At 41.5% G+C, this 19,043-nt stretch overlaps 2 protein-coding genes across 2 annotated transcripts; both read right to left on the bottom strand.

The window, feature by feature from the left end:
- Positions 1 to 712: 712 nt before the first annotated feature.
- LOC120893953 (angiopoietin-2-like) lies at positions 713 to 4,624 on the bottom strand. The gene is made up of 3 exons (XM_040296212.1): positions 4,312 to 4,624; positions 891 to 1,074; positions 713 to 821 (listed from the first exon to the last, which is right to left on the bottom strand). The coding sequence occupies exons 1-3, from the start codon at positions 4,622 to 4,624 to the stop codon at positions 713 to 715; spliced, it is 606 nt and encodes a 201-aa protein (XP_040152146.1).
- An 8,023-nt stretch (positions 4,625 to 12,647) lies between these two features.
- On the bottom strand, positions 12,648 to 13,612 carry LOC120896642. Its single transcript, XM_040300908.1, has 2 exons — positions 13,006 to 13,612; positions 12,648 to 12,923 (listed from the first exon to the last, which is right to left on the bottom strand). The coding sequence occupies exons 1-2, from the start codon at positions 13,318 to 13,320 to the stop codon at positions 12,867 to 12,869; spliced, it is 372 nt and encodes a 123-aa protein (XP_040156842.1). The 5' UTR covers positions 13,321 to 13,612; the 3' UTR covers positions 12,648 to 12,866.
- Between the last annotated feature and the right edge of the window lie 5,431 nt (positions 13,613 to 19,043).

Raw genomic sequence — 19,043 nt, 5'->3', positions numbered from 1 at the left:
AATTAGATTTTGCTATGATGGCTGATCTTCACCCGATCTGTCTAATTCTGATAATAGATCAATCAATCAATAAATAGATCAATTGACCGTTTGATTAATATCAACTAACATGTTTAAGTGAAACATTTTCTTATTACAAACATTTTCTATTGGACCTTAAACTTTTATACATAACCTTTAACCTAGTAGATTTTGTGCCTTTTAAATTCTAAAAAAAAAGGTAAACAAAGATATTACGCTTCTTATTCTTGGCACAACAACCGTTTGCGATAGTTTTCAGAACTAAAATAACATCATTTTCATGACAAAGAATTAGAATTGTAAGGATATGTGCAGTTTTTGGTGATACAATAACCCTATACTTAAGTAGTGTATGAATTGTATTTTTATAAGTTATTTCTGATTTCAGTCAGATCGTTATAAAAACATACATATTCAATTTTTATAACAAAACTTATAATATATTTGTACAAACTAGCCGAAACATTAAACAAACAACCGCGTTAAGATTGTAAAAATCATTATTTTTATTGCTTTCAATTAAACTTAAAGTCAATCATAATCCCACCAGAATGTTCACTCATCAGTAGAACCGGCGCATATGCGGATCAGTGAATGGAACCGTGGTCTCCATAGTTGTCTATGGGGGCATGGTAAATCCTTCAGTCGTTGTCCTGGTTGACGTAGAACCCTCGGTCGTGGTTACCATTTCCTAACGCCTCAACATCATACGTCTCTTCTTAAGACTGTAGTTAACTCCTTGGAAAGTCTCCCAGAACATACCACCAGTTAGACCCCTCAGGTAGAGACCGTTCAAGTTGCTAAAATCACAGAAAATGTTCAAATTTAAATGATCAGTATTAGTTAAAAACACGCCGGTGCTAACTTACCTGTTTCCGCAATTTGTGTACCACCAGGCACCGCGGTTAGAGACGGCACAGTTGCTTTCGCTGTTGTCCAAATCAAGGTCATACGTACTAAAACTCTGAGAAGCTCCGATGTTGCTCGCCTTGACCTTCTTGGTGACCTCTTCCAGAACCGTATCTCCCATTTCCTCGGTTGTTTCGGCACTAGCTAGCGCCAGCGCTAGCGTCAAAATTAGAAAAAACGTTCTCATTCTTCTCTGCATTTCTATCAAACAAGACTCCACACGTAACTGATGTAGTCACACCACCAGCCAGTACATTTTATATAAAATTTTAGTAGTTCAACGTCCCTTTCGGTGATCAGCTGGTACAGTCCAATCCCGAGATAAGCAGTTTATGCGTTTGCGAAGAATCCGCGTAACTCGAATTTCCGCGTAAGTCTACTTTATGGTTCATCCATTCGCATCTTTCTATGTGCCATGATTCGCAACAATAGCGTCCATTGTATTCATTAGCGCGGTGCTTCACGGCCTGATGTTGCAAGTGTATCATATCTACTATACAGAATTTATTGTAATACACACTATCAAATATATACACACAACAACACACTTATCATAACACACTAACCAAACTAATCTACACCATAACAACGCACCTGTAAGATTCCAATCCACACCATTCATACAAAAACATTTGAGAAAATTTTGAGCAACTGATCGTCAAATGCGTAGCGTTATAGCAAACACTGAACAATTCGAACAATTTATACATTGCAAACATAAGTAGCAGAAACGGAGTTAACTTGATGAAAACAATGGGTCCTGTTCTTACTGACTCGATCGATTATGAGGGATAGTTAGGCATGACCTTGATGAACAAAAATAAACTTCAGTTACACATATAACATAATTTTATTGGGTGTACAACTTAAAACCGGAATTTTTTAGCGAAATTTTATGCGTTATTTTGAAAAAATCTTACAATAAATTTCATTCAAAGTATTGCCCGTCAGAAGCTATAACATTTTCCCATCTTTCAGGCAATTTAAGAATTCCATTACAAAAAAAATGCACCGGCTTGCCGGCCAAAAACAAATCTATACAATTAATTTAATTAATTTTCATACACTACTTAAGTATAGGGTTATTGTATCATCAAAAACTGCACATATCCTTACAATTCTAATTCTTTGTCATGAAAATGATGTTATTTTAGTTTAACTATCGCAAACGGTTGTTGTGCCAAGAATAAGAAGCGTAATATCTTTGTTTACCTTTTTTTTTAGAATTTAAAAGGCACAAAATCTACTAGGTTAAAGGTTATGTATAAAAGTTTAAGGTCCAATAGAAAATGTTTGTAATAAGAAAATGTTTCACTTAAACATGTATGTTGATATTAATCAAACGGTCAATTGATCTCCGCCCCCGCGTTCTTGTCACCTCAGTTAGGGTCTACCACGCCTCTTCTAAATTACAATAGCTATCGATAATTAATCTAGCGAATGAAAAATGACCCTCGCTTTGCTCACAAAAAGATTACAATCATTACGATCACGATTTTAGGTTGAGAATCCTTCAGCATTTATCGCTTTATGTTTTGTTGATAAATTACGTCAACCATAGAAACGAGGACCTCCGCTATCCCAGCTTTAAACATCTTTTTTTAGCGTGTACTGCGAACTAGTACTGGATCATAAATTCATTCCATAACAAAATCCGGAGTCGAATGCGAGTATATCGGAATCGATTGGTTAGTCCAGGGGTGCAGCGGGATCGCAAGGTCGGAGTCGGAATCAAGTTTGAGCTGCGGGTGCAACGAGTACGTGTCGATAAGAATGGTCAGCCGGTGCAATATAGCATACAATTCCTAAGCGACCTGGAGTCGTTCGGGTCGACTCAAAAGATACCATTAAGGCACTCCAACCCGTTGGTGCAGCCATTTCTACCAACGTCCAATTTTTTCGTTCAGCAAATCCGTTTTGTTGCGGGGAGTAACCTACTGTAAACTGCGGAACGATTCCTTTGGCCCGATAGAATTGACCCAAACGTTTACTTTTATACTCACCGCCTTGGTCTGAGCGGATGACAATTGGACTCCTTCTAAAACGATTATAATGACATCGATCACTTCAGCTGCTTCAGATTTTCGTTTAAAAAAATACACCGTTGTATAGCGACTAAAATCATCAATCATTGTTAAAAAGTAGCGTGATCCACCTGACGTCACTGTATTTATGGGGCCACAGATGTCCGCGTGTGCCAGGTCCAAAACTCTCGTTGATTGTCGTTCCGTATTCGGCGAGAAAGGTTTTCGAGCAAACTTCCCTTCCACACAACACTCGCAGGTCTGGACAATGTCGCATTTCTTGATAGAAATTCCCTTCGCCAAGCCTTCACGCGCAATTCGCTGAATTGCGTTAGGATCCCGGTGCCCTAGCTTGCGATACCATGAATGAATGCAATCTTTTGTGTGATGAACAACCTTCATGCTTCGTTCCATACTGCTTTTCAACTGGTACAGTCCATATTTTTCTTCAGAAACTGTTGCTAGGATACCGTCGCTGTTAAATATTAAAATAAATATTAACGGTCAATTCGATGGTACAGTGGTGTTTTCCGTCAATCCCGATAGAGGACACTATCGAAGTGGAGTCGTGCTGATAACGATCGGGCCGAGCAGTCCCGATAGCACGAAAATTCCCGAACGTGGCAAAGGTTACGATCTTTAGCCATTCTTTCACTGATCCCCGAACCAAGCGACTGATTTTTTAGCTACAATAAACTAATTACGTTGCTTAAAAAACGCTTGTGTATTTCATATTTATCGTACATTCGGGTGAACGAAAGAATTCTGTTGATAACGTTTCAACAGTCGCATTCCACTACACAGCCTCGGATTTTATCAAACGTTACCTTCGCTCCTTTATTGACGAGTTTCCCAACAGAAATCAAATTCGACTCTAATTCCTGGACATAATACACGTCGTTCAGGGTAATCTTCCGTCGATCTCCATTTTCGTCATAGTAGTGCAAATGACCGGAACCAACACCCTTGACAACCGTCTCATTGCCATCGGTTAGAGTGATGCTCACACCTGTGCTTTGTATGAGCTCATTGAAGAATGCTCGATCGCAACACATATGTGAGGTGGCTCCAGAGTCAATTATCCAAGACTTCAGTTGCTCTCGTTTCTTGGATACCACACCTACTATAAACGAGAATTCAGAAGATTTTGCTACTTTACCCTTAGGCTTGGGCTTCATAGACTCTCTATGTCCACCGGAAGAAGAAAAATTTCAATTTTTCCTCAAATAATCACGCATAGTACTAGATGTAGGCGTGTTATTCGATCCCATCGGACAATCACGTTTCATATGACCGGGTTTTCGACATCGATGATACGTAATCTTCTTCTCAGGACCAACGCGTAAAATGGATTCACTTCGATGGGTTTTCTCCATCCTCTTCTGCGCTTCATCTAACAATTTATTTTTCACAAATTCCATGGTCAGGTCGTCGTCCGATGATCGTAGGATTCTGGCATACTTTTCAGAACCATGGCCACTTTCAAGCTCGAATCCAAAATCCGCGTTCATCAGACTTGAGAAAAGTTCATCCATTCGAAACAAATGCGCCTCCATGTCACCGCTTTCGTCGAACTCCGCCTTGCAGAGTTTCTTCAGGAGCGATACCTTAGTAGACATCGTCGTTTTTTGATGATGTTTCTGGAGTGCAGCTCGCATTCCTTTGGCCATCTTGCAGTCACGGATCAAAAGATGCTGGCAGTCAGGATTCGGTCAATGGTTCAGGGGCGACCGTTTACACGAACTTCCACAGGTTTTCCCGGACTAGCAACATTTCGACTTTGAATCGCCATGTTTCATATCCACCGGTACGCAGCTTCTCAATACAAAACTTTCCGCCATCCATTTCTAATGTTTCTTGCTTCTAAAATAGTTCGCCTGGGCCCATAACCTGTTGTAACGCAGTAAATGTGGACTATTCTCTTCCAGTGATGAAAGCAAACTAACACTTTTATTGAACATTAATATGACTACTTTGATTAAAATCAATCATGCAAGCTTGGATTCCTTCACCATTACGATCGAATCGTGTGTCGCTACCATTGGATTTCTGAAATCCCGGACATAGCATGACATGGTTTACGTTTGAAAGCTGCTTCCTTTTTCGTCGGTTGCATTTCGTTTCTAAAGTTATAATGAAATTTCATTATTCACTGATTGTAATTATAATTCTTGTGTTCAAATAATATTCGTGCTTTTTACATGCAGCTTGGGGAAGTGGAACGTGGGGCCATTAAAAAAAATAACATCTATCGCAGCCTTCGAACGCATTGTTCGAGCCTACGATCAAGGCAAGATTATGAAAAAAATTGCCGAAATGCTGCACTTGAAGCATTCTACGGTACACGGCATCGTATAGGGGTACCGAGAAAGCGGTGTTATTGAGGCGACAAAACGAACAACGCCATATACGAAAAAGCTCAGAATGTGAGATTGCTAGTATCCGAGAATTGATTGACTAGGATTGCTCACAATCATTGAACACGTTGGTGGCAAAGTTACGGGAACATCACCAAGTCGTAGTATCTACTACGACTGTAGCTCGAGCTATGAAAGGCTTGCACTACTCCTTTAAAAGAGTTCATAAAGTTGCTGAGCGAGTGGTACTGCCAGGATTGAAAGAAGATCGGAAGATGTATGCTGAAAGGTTCTTGCAGTTAAAGAACGAATACGTCGATGATGCCATAATTTTCTTCGCTGAAGTTGGGTTCGAGGTGAAAATGCGTGTTGCTTATGGACAATCGCCTGTTGGTGAACGAGTGGTGAAGGTTGACCCTGCCCTTCGTTCACGCAATATTTCAATTGTTTGCGTTATGACAAGGAAGCGCATCGTACACTACCAACATCGCAACTCAGCTATCAACAAAGTATTTTTTATTGAGTTCGTCAGCGATCTCAAAACAAAAATAGCAAATTTGGGCATCGGTAAATGCATTCTAATAATGGACAACTTTCCATTTCAAAAAGCATCCACCAGCCGCTGCTAGATGCGCTAGTGAAACACAAAATTGCACTAGCGAGTACGGACAAAGTCCGCAGTTTTTACGCTTATTTCAGCAGTCGCAGCGCATTCGGGCTATGATTGCTGCCAAAAATGCACTGAGGATACTATCTACGTCCATTCCAAGCATCAGTTGCATTTTGACGGGATAGATGCACCGAAAACAACGCATAGAGAGTTCAAGCCCTGTACAAGACGCATTGCAAATACTACACTCCTCTGATCGACCTGACAGATTCCGACATGTTCCTACCATAGGCTTCACCTCATCAGGTACCTCATGACACCTAGATCGAATAGGTCCTGGAAGAAGTTAGCTTACAGGGTTTCACACTTTATCTCAAGACCGCGGGACCCCTTCCCGAATCTGTCTTAGCCAAAGCCAAGACTGCGGTATGATGCTTGAAAACGTTGATGATACCTGAATTCATCGGATGCTATGCTGAATCTGCGGCACATTTCTCGAAACACACTGGTCCGGGCCGAGGACATGCGGTGGAATATTTGTTTACACGGATAACCTTTGTGTACATCAGTGTACTGAAAACAGTGAATTAGTTTTTCGTGTTTTTACCAGAAAAGATTATTTAAACAGTTCAAACTACTTTCTTAACACTTGTAAATATTTTAATTAAACAAATGTGCATTCACTCATTTTATTAAATTGTCTTTTTTTGGTAAAAAAAAACGAAAAGGATAAATGAGTGTTTCTAATAGACTGATGTACACAAAGGTTATCCGTGTAAACAAATATTCGACCGCATGTCCTCGGCGCGGACCAGTGTGTTTCGAGAAATGTGCCGCAGATTCAGCATTGCATCCGATGAATTCAGCTATCATCAACGTTTTCAGGTATCATCAACGTTTTCAAGCATCATACCGCAATCTTGGCTTTGGCTAAGTCAGATTCGGGAAGGGATCCCGCGGTCTTGAGATAAAGTGTGAAACCCTGTAGCATAAAGTTAAGTTACCGTCTGAAATTACAAGAAAGGTAAGAAGCATGCGCCACCATAACTGTTTATACATAAGAGTTAGGATCGGCGGAGGAGATTGCATGAAAGAGAGTTCAGCAATAATACAAGCAATGCCATAATTAGAGTGCCATAATTTGGCGGCCATCAACGCGTTGGTTGGTGTGCGTGAGAGGGCAACGGATGAAAGGTGATCGCCCGAACAGCGGGAACTTTCTTCCACGAACGGCAACGGCAGCGATCGGACGCGCGCAATCCGTCTAGGTTTAAGTTAGTCGTTAAAATAAATTTATGTGAAGAAAAAATACCGCAACGTCCAGCCCTAGATTGATCATATGGTGCCGTGACCAGGATTGAAAACCTTTTTCGAAAAGCGCTAAGTGAAAAGATTTATTCGTTGAGCATTTTTTGTTTCGTTTTGTGATTTAGTGCGTACCGTGCAAAGGAACTATCGTTAATACGTGTTTGAGGGTACGAACTTTGGCGGCCAGTAAATGTGAAATTTCAACCTGCAAAGGGACAATCGTGCCGTTTATTACTCGTCATTGATTGCGTGTCCGCGTCTCCGTCGTATTCAGTCCGTTGCCAACAAGACAGACTAACTACCGCCTTCTTCGGCGTCTTGCCACGGCCATCGTAAAAGCTATAAGAAGCGTTCTACCGCAGCCATCGCGTTTTTGGATACAATTCAGCGATTCACCGCAGTCGCGTAAAAAAAAGCTGTGAGGCGTCTTGCCTTTATTATAATATAAGATTTCGTTCGTCTTTGAATCGTGTAACGTCTTGTTACAAAGAACACTAAAGTTAAGTTACTGTCCAATCCGTTGAACATTAGTGTGAGAAAACGTCAGCTTATCTTCCGTGTCGCAACCGGTTGTTTTCGCGCGTGTGATATCCGTCTTCGTAATCGTGTGTTTCCCGCCAGTCGCAGTTTGGAACAGCCATCCGTCATCATCTGTGTGTGTTTCCCTGCCATCGTCATTGCAACTGTTTTCCCGAATCCTGCCATCTCAACAGGTCAAGTATAAAGATGACCGAAATTGCGAGCCTAAGACAACGGTTGAATTCTTTATTCACGAAGCTGAAACGAAATGAGGTTTTCATAGCGAACTTCCAGCCTGAACAACACAAGCATCTCGTGCCTGTCAGGCTCCAAACGATTGAAGGTATGGAAAAGGAGTTTGAAACGGCTCATACGCAATTGTGTTTGTTAGCGCCCAGTGAAGCTGAGAAGCTAGAAGAAGAGGAGTTGATGGATAATTTTGAGGAAAGGTTCATAGCTATGAAAAGCGCCATGCTATCGCACATGCCTACTCAAACAGCTCAAGCCGTTAGCTCTGAGCTTGGCTCAAGCCACGCTCAAAACCCAAGCCACTCTCCCATTCAAAACCACGTTAAATTACCAGCCATCTCTTTGCCCGAATTTAACGGTGATATAATGCACTGGATGGCATTTCATGATACCTTTGAAGCATTAGTTCATAACAATGCAAGCGTTTTGGATATTCAAAAATTCCATTATTTGAGAGCTTCATTAACTGGTGAGGCCGCTAGATTGATAGAGTCGATCCCATTGTGCGCATCGAATTACTCCATCGCATGGCAGGAGCTCAAGGAGCGATTCTCAAATGAATACCTTCTGCAAAAGATGCACTTTAAGCAAATGTTCGGCATCCCACAATTACGAAAAGAATCGTCAGCTGACTTGCATAGATTGGTAGATGAATTTAATCGGCATGTAAAAATGATTCAAAAGCTAGGAGAGCCAACCGACCAATGGAGCTCAATGTTAGAATATGTTTTGTGCTCCAAACTACCAGCGGAAACTCTTACACATTGGGAAGACAAGGCAGCTAGCATGAAAAAGCCAACATATGAGGCGTTAATAGAATTTCTGCAGAGAAGAATGAAAACATTAGACTCTGTTTATATGAGTAAATCTGCGGATGTAAGCTCTACATCGGTGCCTGCCGTAAGGCCTTCTTCGCATCTTTCGTACTATTCGTACACCGCAAATAATACCAAACGATGTCCTTGCTGTCGACTAGATCACTTCTTATGGTACTGTAACCAATTTATGCGACTTCCGCAATCTGAGCGCCTTCAGATAGTGCGAGCGAAGAGTCTCTGCATTAATTGTTTAAGAGTCGACCACAGCATGAAAGATTGTCCTTCGACCAATCGGTGCAAACATTGCAACCAGCAACATCATTCTTTATTGCACTCCTTTGATTTTGTACGCCGGCAGCACACCCACGACCGAACACTACATACTAGCCCTCAGGTAGCTCCTAGCGCTTCATTTAACAGCACAGCAGCATTGGAAAACGAAAACCGAGCAGCGGACCAACGAGAGGTATTCTTACTCACTACTATTGTCATTGTTGTGGATGCGTTTGGCAATCACCATCCAGCAAGAGCATTATTAGATAGTGCATCACAACCTAACCTAATAAGCAAAAGATTGGCAAAATTAATAGGTCTACCTACTTCCAGATTGGACATTGACGTTAAAGGTGCTGGTTGTGCTACGACGAGGGTGCGGGAGTCCGTGTATGCTGAAATTCTATCTCGCACCAGCCAATTTTCTTGTGGAGTAAATTTCCTGCTAATGGATGAAGTAGCTGCAAAACTTCCTTCCCACCACATTAATATAAGCCGCTGGAACATTCCGCCTGGACTATCCCTGGCGGACCCTCATTTTAATCAGGCCGAATCAATAGATATGATAATCGGAGCAGAGCATTTTTACACCTTTTTTCCAACTGCAGAGCGTATTTATCTGGCAGATAAATTACCAATACTGATCAACAGCGTGTTTGGGTGGCTTGTAGTCGGTCCAGCCAGCGAGGAGGTCGTTAATCCTCACTCAAACCCAACACGAGTATCAATGGTTTCTTTAGAAGAAAAAATAGAGCAGTTTTGGAAGGCAGAGGAGCTACATGCATGCGAACCATATTCAGTAGAAGAAAAGCATTGCGAAGAGCTGTATAGATCGAAGACTGGAAGAAATAGTGACGGACGATACGTGGTGCAGATGCCTAAACATCCAGAGTTCTCGATACGCTTGGGCGAGTCAAAAGGCCAGGCGTTGCGCCGATTCTACTCATTAGAAAAGCGCCTATCCCGAAATTCGCAATTGAAGAAGGAGTATCATGCCTTCATGCAAGAATATATAGATCTCGGACACATGCAGCCTGTTAATGAAAATGCGTCAAGCCCAACGAAAACCTTTTATCTGCCTCATCACCCAGTCATAAAGGAGAGCAGTTCCACTACTAAGGTGAGAGTAGTCTTTGACGGCTCCGCGAAAACATCTACAGGCTACTCCCTCAACGAAGCACTATGTGTGGGACCTATAGTGCAAGATGAGCTGTTGGACATTATTTTGCGTTTTCGCACCTATTTTGTGGCCTTAGTCGGAGATATCGAAAAAATGTACCGTCAAATCCTCTTGCATGAAGATGACCGCGCATTAGTGAGAATATTGTTTCGATTCTCATCAACATCACCAGTAAAAGAGTATGAACTGAATACTGTCACATACGGTTTGGCTCCTTCCTCTTTCCTAGCTACGCGCACCTTGCTTCAATTAGTGCAGGACGAAGGAAGCAATTACCCTCTTGCTAGTCGTGCGATTCGCAATTTCTACGTAGATGACTTCATTGGCGGGGCATCATCTGTTGAGGAAGCTATACAGCTCCGATCGGAGCTAACTGGAATGATGCTAAAGGGCGGCTTTCCATTACGAAAGTGGACCTCAAATCGTTTGGAGGTTTTGCAAGAGCTCGATGCTTCTCAAATCGGAACCAAATCATCACTGCAGTTTGATACCGACGAAACTATAAAAGCCCTAGGTGTCTGCTGGGAACCTGAGCGCGATAATTTATGCTTTGCATCAAGCATCAAGCCACTGCAGTTACCCTCTACTAAACGGAGCATTTGTTCGGAGATAGCTCGATTATTTGACCCGTTGGGTCTTATCGCTCCTGTCGTAGTGCGAGCAAAAATAATGATGCAGCAGCTTTGGGCGCTATCGATTGGCTGGGATGAGACTGTACCAGAGTCATTTGGGCTGAAATGGAAAGATTTTTATGAGAAGTTGGAGATTCTGACTTGCTATAGAATCGAACGATACTGTTTCGCCTTACGATCGAATGTGCAACTACACATATTTACTGATGCTTCAGAGTCGGCATATGGCTCATGCGTTTATGCAAGGTGCGAGGATGCCGAGGGGAATATTAAAATATCTTTGCTTGCATCGAAATCTAGAGTAGCTCCATTGAAGCGTATAAGCCTGCCTCGTTTAGAACTCTGCGGTGCCGTATTAGGGGCTCATCTGTACGAGCACATTGCCAAAGCCATTCAGCTTCCTGTGCAGTCGGTACATTTCTGGTCCGATTCCAGTATTACACTACATTGGATCAAAGCAGCTCCAAATACCTGGAAAACATATGTGGCAAATAGAGTAGCAGACATTCAACAATGTACGAAGGGCCACACATGGAGGCATGTACCTGGACAGCAGAACCCGGCTGATCTCGTTTCGCGGGGCATGACGGCACCCGATTTTATAAAAAGCAGCATTTGGATCTCTGGGCCAGCTTGGCTGGCGCTACCTTCTAATGAATGGCCTACATCTGAACCTCTACTACCGACCGGTATCGAAAAGGAAACGCGTTTGCTAGTTGCTGTTGCCAGCGCATCGCCTGCAGTTAACCCTTGGTTCAAAAGGTGGTCATCATACTCCCAATTACTGCACATTATTGCATACTGCAAGCGATTTATAAAGAATCTAAGGCTTAAGGCGAGAACGAAGCCTGCTGGTGACCCGGTATCCATCGTATTGACACCAGAGCAGAATGAGGAGGCAAAGGCATTTCTGGTCAAGACTGCTCAAGACGATGCCTTCCGAAACGAAATTTCAGCCCTTCGGAACGGCCAACCTATAAAGAAAAACTCGTCGATTAGGAATCTCAACCCGTTTTTGGACAACCAAGGTGTGCTTAGAGTCGGAGGAAGGTTAAACTTAGCTGATTTGCCGTTCCAGTCAAAGCATCCTGCTCTCCTTCCAAAGGGGCATCCGTTTACACGCAACATAGTGGTTCACTATCACTGGAAACTACTTCATGCTGGAGGGCGAAATCTCATCAGCAACATAAGAGAGGAGTTTTGGCCTTTGGATGCTCGACGATTAGTTAGAAGCATAACGCGGGAATGTTTCCGGTGTTTTCGGTCGGATCCCTTTATCGCATGCCAGCGAATTGGACAACTACCCGCATCCAGAGTGACACCTAGCCGACCTTTCAGCAACGTAGGAATCGACTACGCCGGCCCATTTTATTTAAAACCGGTACACAGAAGGGCAGCCGCCTGCAAGGCTTATCTCTGCCTTTTTGTGTGTTTCGCTACAAAGGCGGTACATCTCGAGCTGGTATGTGACTTGTCTACATCAGCCTTTTTAGCAGCGCTACGAAGATTCATTGCTCGCCGTGGTAAGCCGTGTCACATTCACTCGGATAACGGAAAAAACTTCGAAGGAGCTAGTAACGAAATAACAGAATTGGCATCGCTCATCGCTAGAAAGGAAGAAGAACAGCAAGTAAATGAGTTCTGCACGTCCCAAGGCATATCATGGCACTTTAATCCCCCAAGGGCTCCTCATTTCGGCGGACTGTGGGAATCTGCGGTGAAGGTAGCAAAAAGACATATGTATCGTATCCTCGGTGCATCTCGTTTGTCATTTGAAGATCTTTATACGATACTAACACAAATCGAAGCGGTCATGAATTCGCGACCGTTGCTTCCTCTTTCAGAAAATCCTGATGAACTGGCGGCGCTAACTCCGGGCCACTTTCTGATCGGCACCTCCATGCAAGCACTTCCCGAACCCAACTTGTGTGACGTTCCCTTAAACCGGTTGGAGCACTATTGGAAGCTACAAGCCTACGTGCAGCGTTTCTGGGTCCACTGGAAAGGCGAATATTTGCAGGAGCTGCAAAAGGACACGGTGGGACATGAACAGAATCCTCAGTTCACGATAGGCAGGATGGTCATTCTCATCGACGAGCTGTTACCCGCAACCCGATGGCCTTTGGCACGTATTGTTGAGACGCATGCTGGAAGGGACGGAATAACGAGAGTAGTATCTGTGCGCACCAGTAAGGGTATATACAAACGTCCCATAACAAAAATATGCCTGTTACCGATACCATCGTCAATAGACAACGCAGCTTCAGAGGAGGTTGATTTGAGCAAAGAGAAATTGATAGGAGAATAGTTTGATAGCGCTGAATGCACGTGCAGCAGTCTGTATTTTTGGTTGCACCGTTCTGACGGGAGTTTGTTGTGTTGTGCTTGTTCCGGTAGCAATCGATTTGTTGATATGCCATATCAAGGGGGGGGAGGATGTTTATACATAAGAGTTAGGATCGGCGGAGGAGATTGCATGAAAGAGAGTTCAGCAATAATACAAGCAATGCCATAATTAGAGTGCCATAATTTGGCGGCCATCAACGCGTTGGTTGGTGTGCGTGAGAGGGCAACGGATGAAAGGTGATCGCCCGAACAGCGGGAACTTTCTTCCACGAACGGCAACGGCAGCGATCGGACGCGCGCAATCCGTCTAGGTTTAAGTTAGTCGTTAAAATAAATTTATGTGAAGAAAAATACCGCAACGTCCAGCCCTAGATTGATCAATAACTTTTCAAGAGGTGCAGAGTACCTAATTTTTCTTCATGATCCAAGTATAATAGCTCTTTGGCATGTGTTACCAAAACAGGCATACGACCATTTTAAGCTACTTTGCTGTGCGGTTACAATTTTTTTCATCCCCGGCGCATGAAGCATTTTATGAATTAGCAGATGAATTGCTCCAACGATTCGTGCGCAAAGTGAAACATTTGTTACGCACGGGGAGTAATATTATACCACAAATTGTAAACAGGCTGAAAGAGCTCTCACAAATCACCTTTGCTGGTAAGAACGACGGAAAAACATATCTGATGATCTGACGAAAAAAAAAATAAGACCTGACTTCACGTCAGAAAAAAATTCTTACTCAGAAATTGATAGCGAGATGAGTGGTTCCTTTTGAAAAATAATGTAATTATAAAATTTTGCACTTATAAAACGCAGTACAATCTGTTTCAAAAATACATTGAACAACAACGCAATTTTTTTACGATACCATGCAGCTCGTCTATTGTATGCAAAACAGGTGCAAGTTCATGTAGAAGACGATGCAAATTGGTTACAATCAGTGTTAAGGACGGTAAAAAGCTCATAGTAATTTCGCTACTGCATACATTGGTGAATTATAATTAGGATATTCAGTAAGAAATATAACCATTTTAAAAAATGAATGTATGTTGTTGAAAATAAAATCAAAACGATCGCCTTCTACACAATTTTTCAAAGTATTGCATTTTCCTAAACGACCCGAACGGTATAGAATCAATATTGGTCGGACGTGTCCCAAACCACGTTGAGTCTCCGGCATACATCTCGCACTGCTCGTCTTTGTATCGGCTCCTTCACATTCATTCCATCACGCACAACTTTACAAGAAGGAGTCAATATAGTTCAGAAATAGTCACGTTGGACAGGTTACACAAATTCACACTTTACATCCAAAATACTTCACATCTGCAATAGCAAATATCATTGCAATATCAATGCAGTTGCATATCAGAATGTTTGATACTGGCCAACATCGCGCCTCCCGACAAACACAACTTCAAATCATCAACAGCTGGCTTCTACCAAAACTTTTCTCCATTGAAAGCATTGAAATAGTTTACCGGCATCGGGAAAATTTCTAAAAACAAATCCCACCACTCGAAATGGAAATATGAGAATGCCGATTGGACATCATTCAAAATTAATATATTAAAACATTTACATTCAGACCCCCAGCCTACAGAAGAAAACCACATCAAAAATATCAACGATTCAGCAGCGAAATCGATCCCTAAATCCAAAGGCAAACCAGGCAAGCGAAGCGTTCACTGGTGGAACGACACTGTCGCAAATACCATCAAAAAGAGACGAAAAGCACATCGAAAGCTACAGAATGCTCGAAAAAATCAAGACCACAATCATATCCCTATCCTCTCCAAGGAATTTCAAATTGCCCATCGCATTGCAAGAGAAGAAATTAAAAAGGCAAAACAAGAAACATGGAATAGATTCAAAGACGGCATTAATCCCGAAATGTAAGGAAAACCCATGTGGAGAAATGTAAAATGCCTTACATAACGAAAGCAAGACATCGCTCAAATCATTATCAGAACCGATGATGACACAATAGTCCCAGCTGAATCAACAGCAGAGGTACTTGCCACTCACCATATCCGCCACAAATAGCTATTCGCCATATTTTAAGACATACAGTGCAAAAACCGAGTCCATTCCATTACATTTTCATTTTTCCAAGAACATAGGCAACACAGCCGGACCAGTCGACATTGGCTATCCACTATTAAAAAACCTTCCTTCTGAAGGAAAATATTTGCTCTTACCTACACAACCACATCTGGAAGAGTGTCAAAATTCCTCCTCACTGGAAAAATTGCCTTACAATCCCCATATTAAAGCCTGACAAACCGAAACACAGTCCCAATAGCTACCGACCAATCAGCTTGCTGAACTGCATCGGAAAAGTGTTCTAGAGAATGGTAAACCGACGCCTTACCTAACAACTGGAAGACTCCTGCATTAGCCAGATGAAATTTCGGAGGTAACATGATCGCATTCCTCGATGATTTCCTCTCAGACCATTCCTTCGAGATTCTGATTGGAACGCACAAATCCAGCACAAAAACACTCGAAAACTGAGTTCCTCAGGGAGCTATCTTTTCTCCAACATTATTTTTGATCAATTTTGAAAGTCTTTCCCGCTCACTGCCACCATCTATCATTCCATTGGTATACGCTGATAATATCGTTCTGATCTCGAGCAATACAGATAAAGGAGTCACGCTATACAATCTGCAACAGGGACTCAACATCTTATGGCAAAGGTCTAAAAACATTGGATATGACATCGTTGCTGACAAAAGCAATATATTACATATCTGCAACAAATCTCATCCAACAGTACCGCTTTCCTTGATCCGTCGATGGAACAGCGGCAGGGTTCAGGATTTACTCACCGATCGACAAAACAGCGTCCAAACTGCTGGATCACACTTCTATCTTCACAGCAGAAACAATGGCACTAATTCAAGCAGTAGAAGATTCCCTGCGCTATGATCTTGAAACTGTCATCCTCACCGACGCGAGTATCCTCACCGGCGCGAGTATCCTCTCAGCACCTTGTAAAGACCCGAACATATAAAAACTCTACCAGCTCACTAGCCCGCACATCAACCAAGACCTGCAACTTACCATCTGCTGGATACCTGGCCACACCGGAATCAAAGGTAACAATATCGTCGACCGCCTCGCCAACAAAGACAGAAGAAAAACATCTACCTTCAATACCTCACTGCTTAAGAGAGATACAATCATTTTTATTAACAGAATAATAAAAGAAGCATGGGAAAAGGAATGGTTTAAAACCAAGAACAACTTCCTTTGTCTAGTGAAAACAACAACTTCACCATGGCCATCAGTAGTAAAACATCGGTACCAGAAGATCCTTACTCGAGTAAGAATAGGCCACACAAGACTTACCCACAGTCATCTCATGGAACGATTCAGCCATCCTCTCTGCCAATCCTGCTGTTTTGTGGGTTTACAGGGGTTACAAGTACTTTTTATTATCACCACTTAAGATAACAGGATGGGTGTGTGTGTCGACCCGATCGCTTCGGTGTCGAGCAAAAGAGAGAGCCTCCTTACCACATTGCCACTACTTATAAAGCCTAACTGAGTGCCTCTCGCGGGCACTCCCTAGCTTCGGGTTTGCTATAAACTAAAGCATGCGTTACACTGCGCTAACCTTAGCATGCAGATCCCATAACACGCCCATTTTTTTTTTTTTTTTTTTAGTTATGCCATTTCTTGAGCCTATTCTTGTGTATTACTTCGCTTTTATCATGATCTTCGAGCCTAACGTTTTCTCCTTCATCTTTGATTACGGTGTACGGACCAGTGTATGGAGGTTCTAATTTTTTTTTGTTTTCTTCCCTGATTACTTGATTGCCTGGTTGGAACATTTTCGTTTTTGTTTTTTCATCGTAGTGGAATTTGCTTTTTTGCTTATTTTTTATCAACCTTTCCCTGACTTCTGCATGGGCTATTCTCAATTTTATTTGTAATACATTCGCATAGTCGTCTAGATTGTATCGCACTTTCTTTGCGCTCTCATTTATTATGTTGGTTGGTACATTAGCCTGTCTTCCATGCATTAGGTAAAATGGTGTACATCCTGTAGCGGTATGCACGGTATTATTATAAGCAAACTCGTAAAAGTTTACCCATTGGAACCAATCTAGTGCTTTCTCTTCGCTATATATCCGTAAGAAATTTCCTAGCTGTTTATCTGAATTTTCCAGCGCTCCAACTGTTTCGTGATGGTAAGCGGTTGATTGTAATTTCTGAATTTGCAATACCTTACATATTTCGCTAAATAATCCTGATAAAAATTCAGTTCCCCTGTCAGTACAAATGATTCTTGGCACTCCATACTTTAGGATGCCTTTTTCTACGAAAGTTCGTGCTACTGTATCTGTTCGTTTATTTGTGATTGGCGTGGCTGTTATGAATTTAGTTAGATCGCATTGCGTAGTTAAGATATATTCAAATCCGTTAGAATTTACTAGGGGACCAACAAGGTCTATAAAAATCTTCTCCATTGCTTCATTGGCCATATCTGTTATTTTGAGAGGAATTTTAAATGGTTTATTTGATTTATAAAGCTGACAGTGCATACATTTTGCTATCATATCTCTAACGTCTTTATCGATTCCGGGCCAAGTGTATTTTTGCTTAATTGTATTAATCGTTCTTTGAATTCCTGCGTGCCCTGCGGTTGGTAGTGTATGATAATCATTCATAACAATCGATCTCTTTGCTTTTTCTCGTTCTCCAAGTACTTTTACGTCTTCGTTTAGTATGATTATTTTTGGCATCCCCTTCTCATTGAGGGTTTTTAAGTTTTCCATGAATTTGGTTGTATGTTCATCACGTTTTCTTATTACCAAATATATCTTACTTTTCAACGATTTATGTTTATGTTTATGTTTATGTTTATGTTTATTTGTCTATCGATGGACAATAATGCCCTCTCGAACCATTTTAGCAATGTTTTGCAATGAGTTCTTTACAATGGATTACAATAACATAGAACATAAAAATGTGCACTATGGAACCAAATTTTGATGTAAGATTTTATCCTTACTATCATTCCTCGTAAGCGAACGATAGTGGTGGATTGTGGTAATATTATTTTGTGTTTAGAAATAATAAGATCTTTAGTATTAGGATTTAACTGAAGCTCAACATGGGTTACTTTAGATATTGCTGACTCATTAATGTCTTCGCAAGTATCGTTGCTTTCAGTTTTGGATCTCGTAGATATTAGCACTTCATCTCGCACACTCATGGCTTTCAATTCAGAAATTGGCAATCGGGATAAGGCGTCCGCTATTACATTTTCTGCTCATTTTTTGTAACAGACGGTGAAGTTGTATTCTTCTAACGCTAAACGAAATTTAGTTAGGCGGCTTGAAGGATCGTTCATGGTAAATAGATACGTTAAAGGTTTATGATCTGTGAAGATGTTAAAATGTCTTCCAAATAAGTAGGGACGGTAATGTTTAATTGACCATACTATTGCTAATAGTTCTTTTTCAATTGTTGCATAATTTAATTCGGCTTTGTTTAATGCTCTACTAGCAAATGATATTGGTTTTCCATTTTGATTACTAAGGACTGCTCCTATGGCACTGTTGGAGGCATCAGTGTGCAAATTGAAAGTATTTGTTGAACTAAAATCTGGAAATTCAAAATCGGTGGTTTAACAAATGATTCTTTCAATTTTTCAAACGCAAATTGACAATCAGGAGTCCATTCAAAGGGAACACCTTTTCTTGTCAAACGATTTAGTGGCATGCATATTGCAGCAAAGTTTTTAATATGTTTTCTGTAATAGTTTGCAAAAGCTACA

Source organism: Anopheles arabiensis, chromosome 2 (genome assembly GCF_016920715.1).
Source record: "Anopheles arabiensis isolate DONGOLA chromosome 2, AaraD3, whole genome shotgun sequence".
Lineage (NCBI taxonomy): Eukaryota > Metazoa > Arthropoda > Insecta > Diptera > Culicidae > Anopheles > Anopheles arabiensis.
Note: the sequence above shows the minus strand (reverse complement) of the source record. Positions and strands in the feature narration are given on the sequence as shown.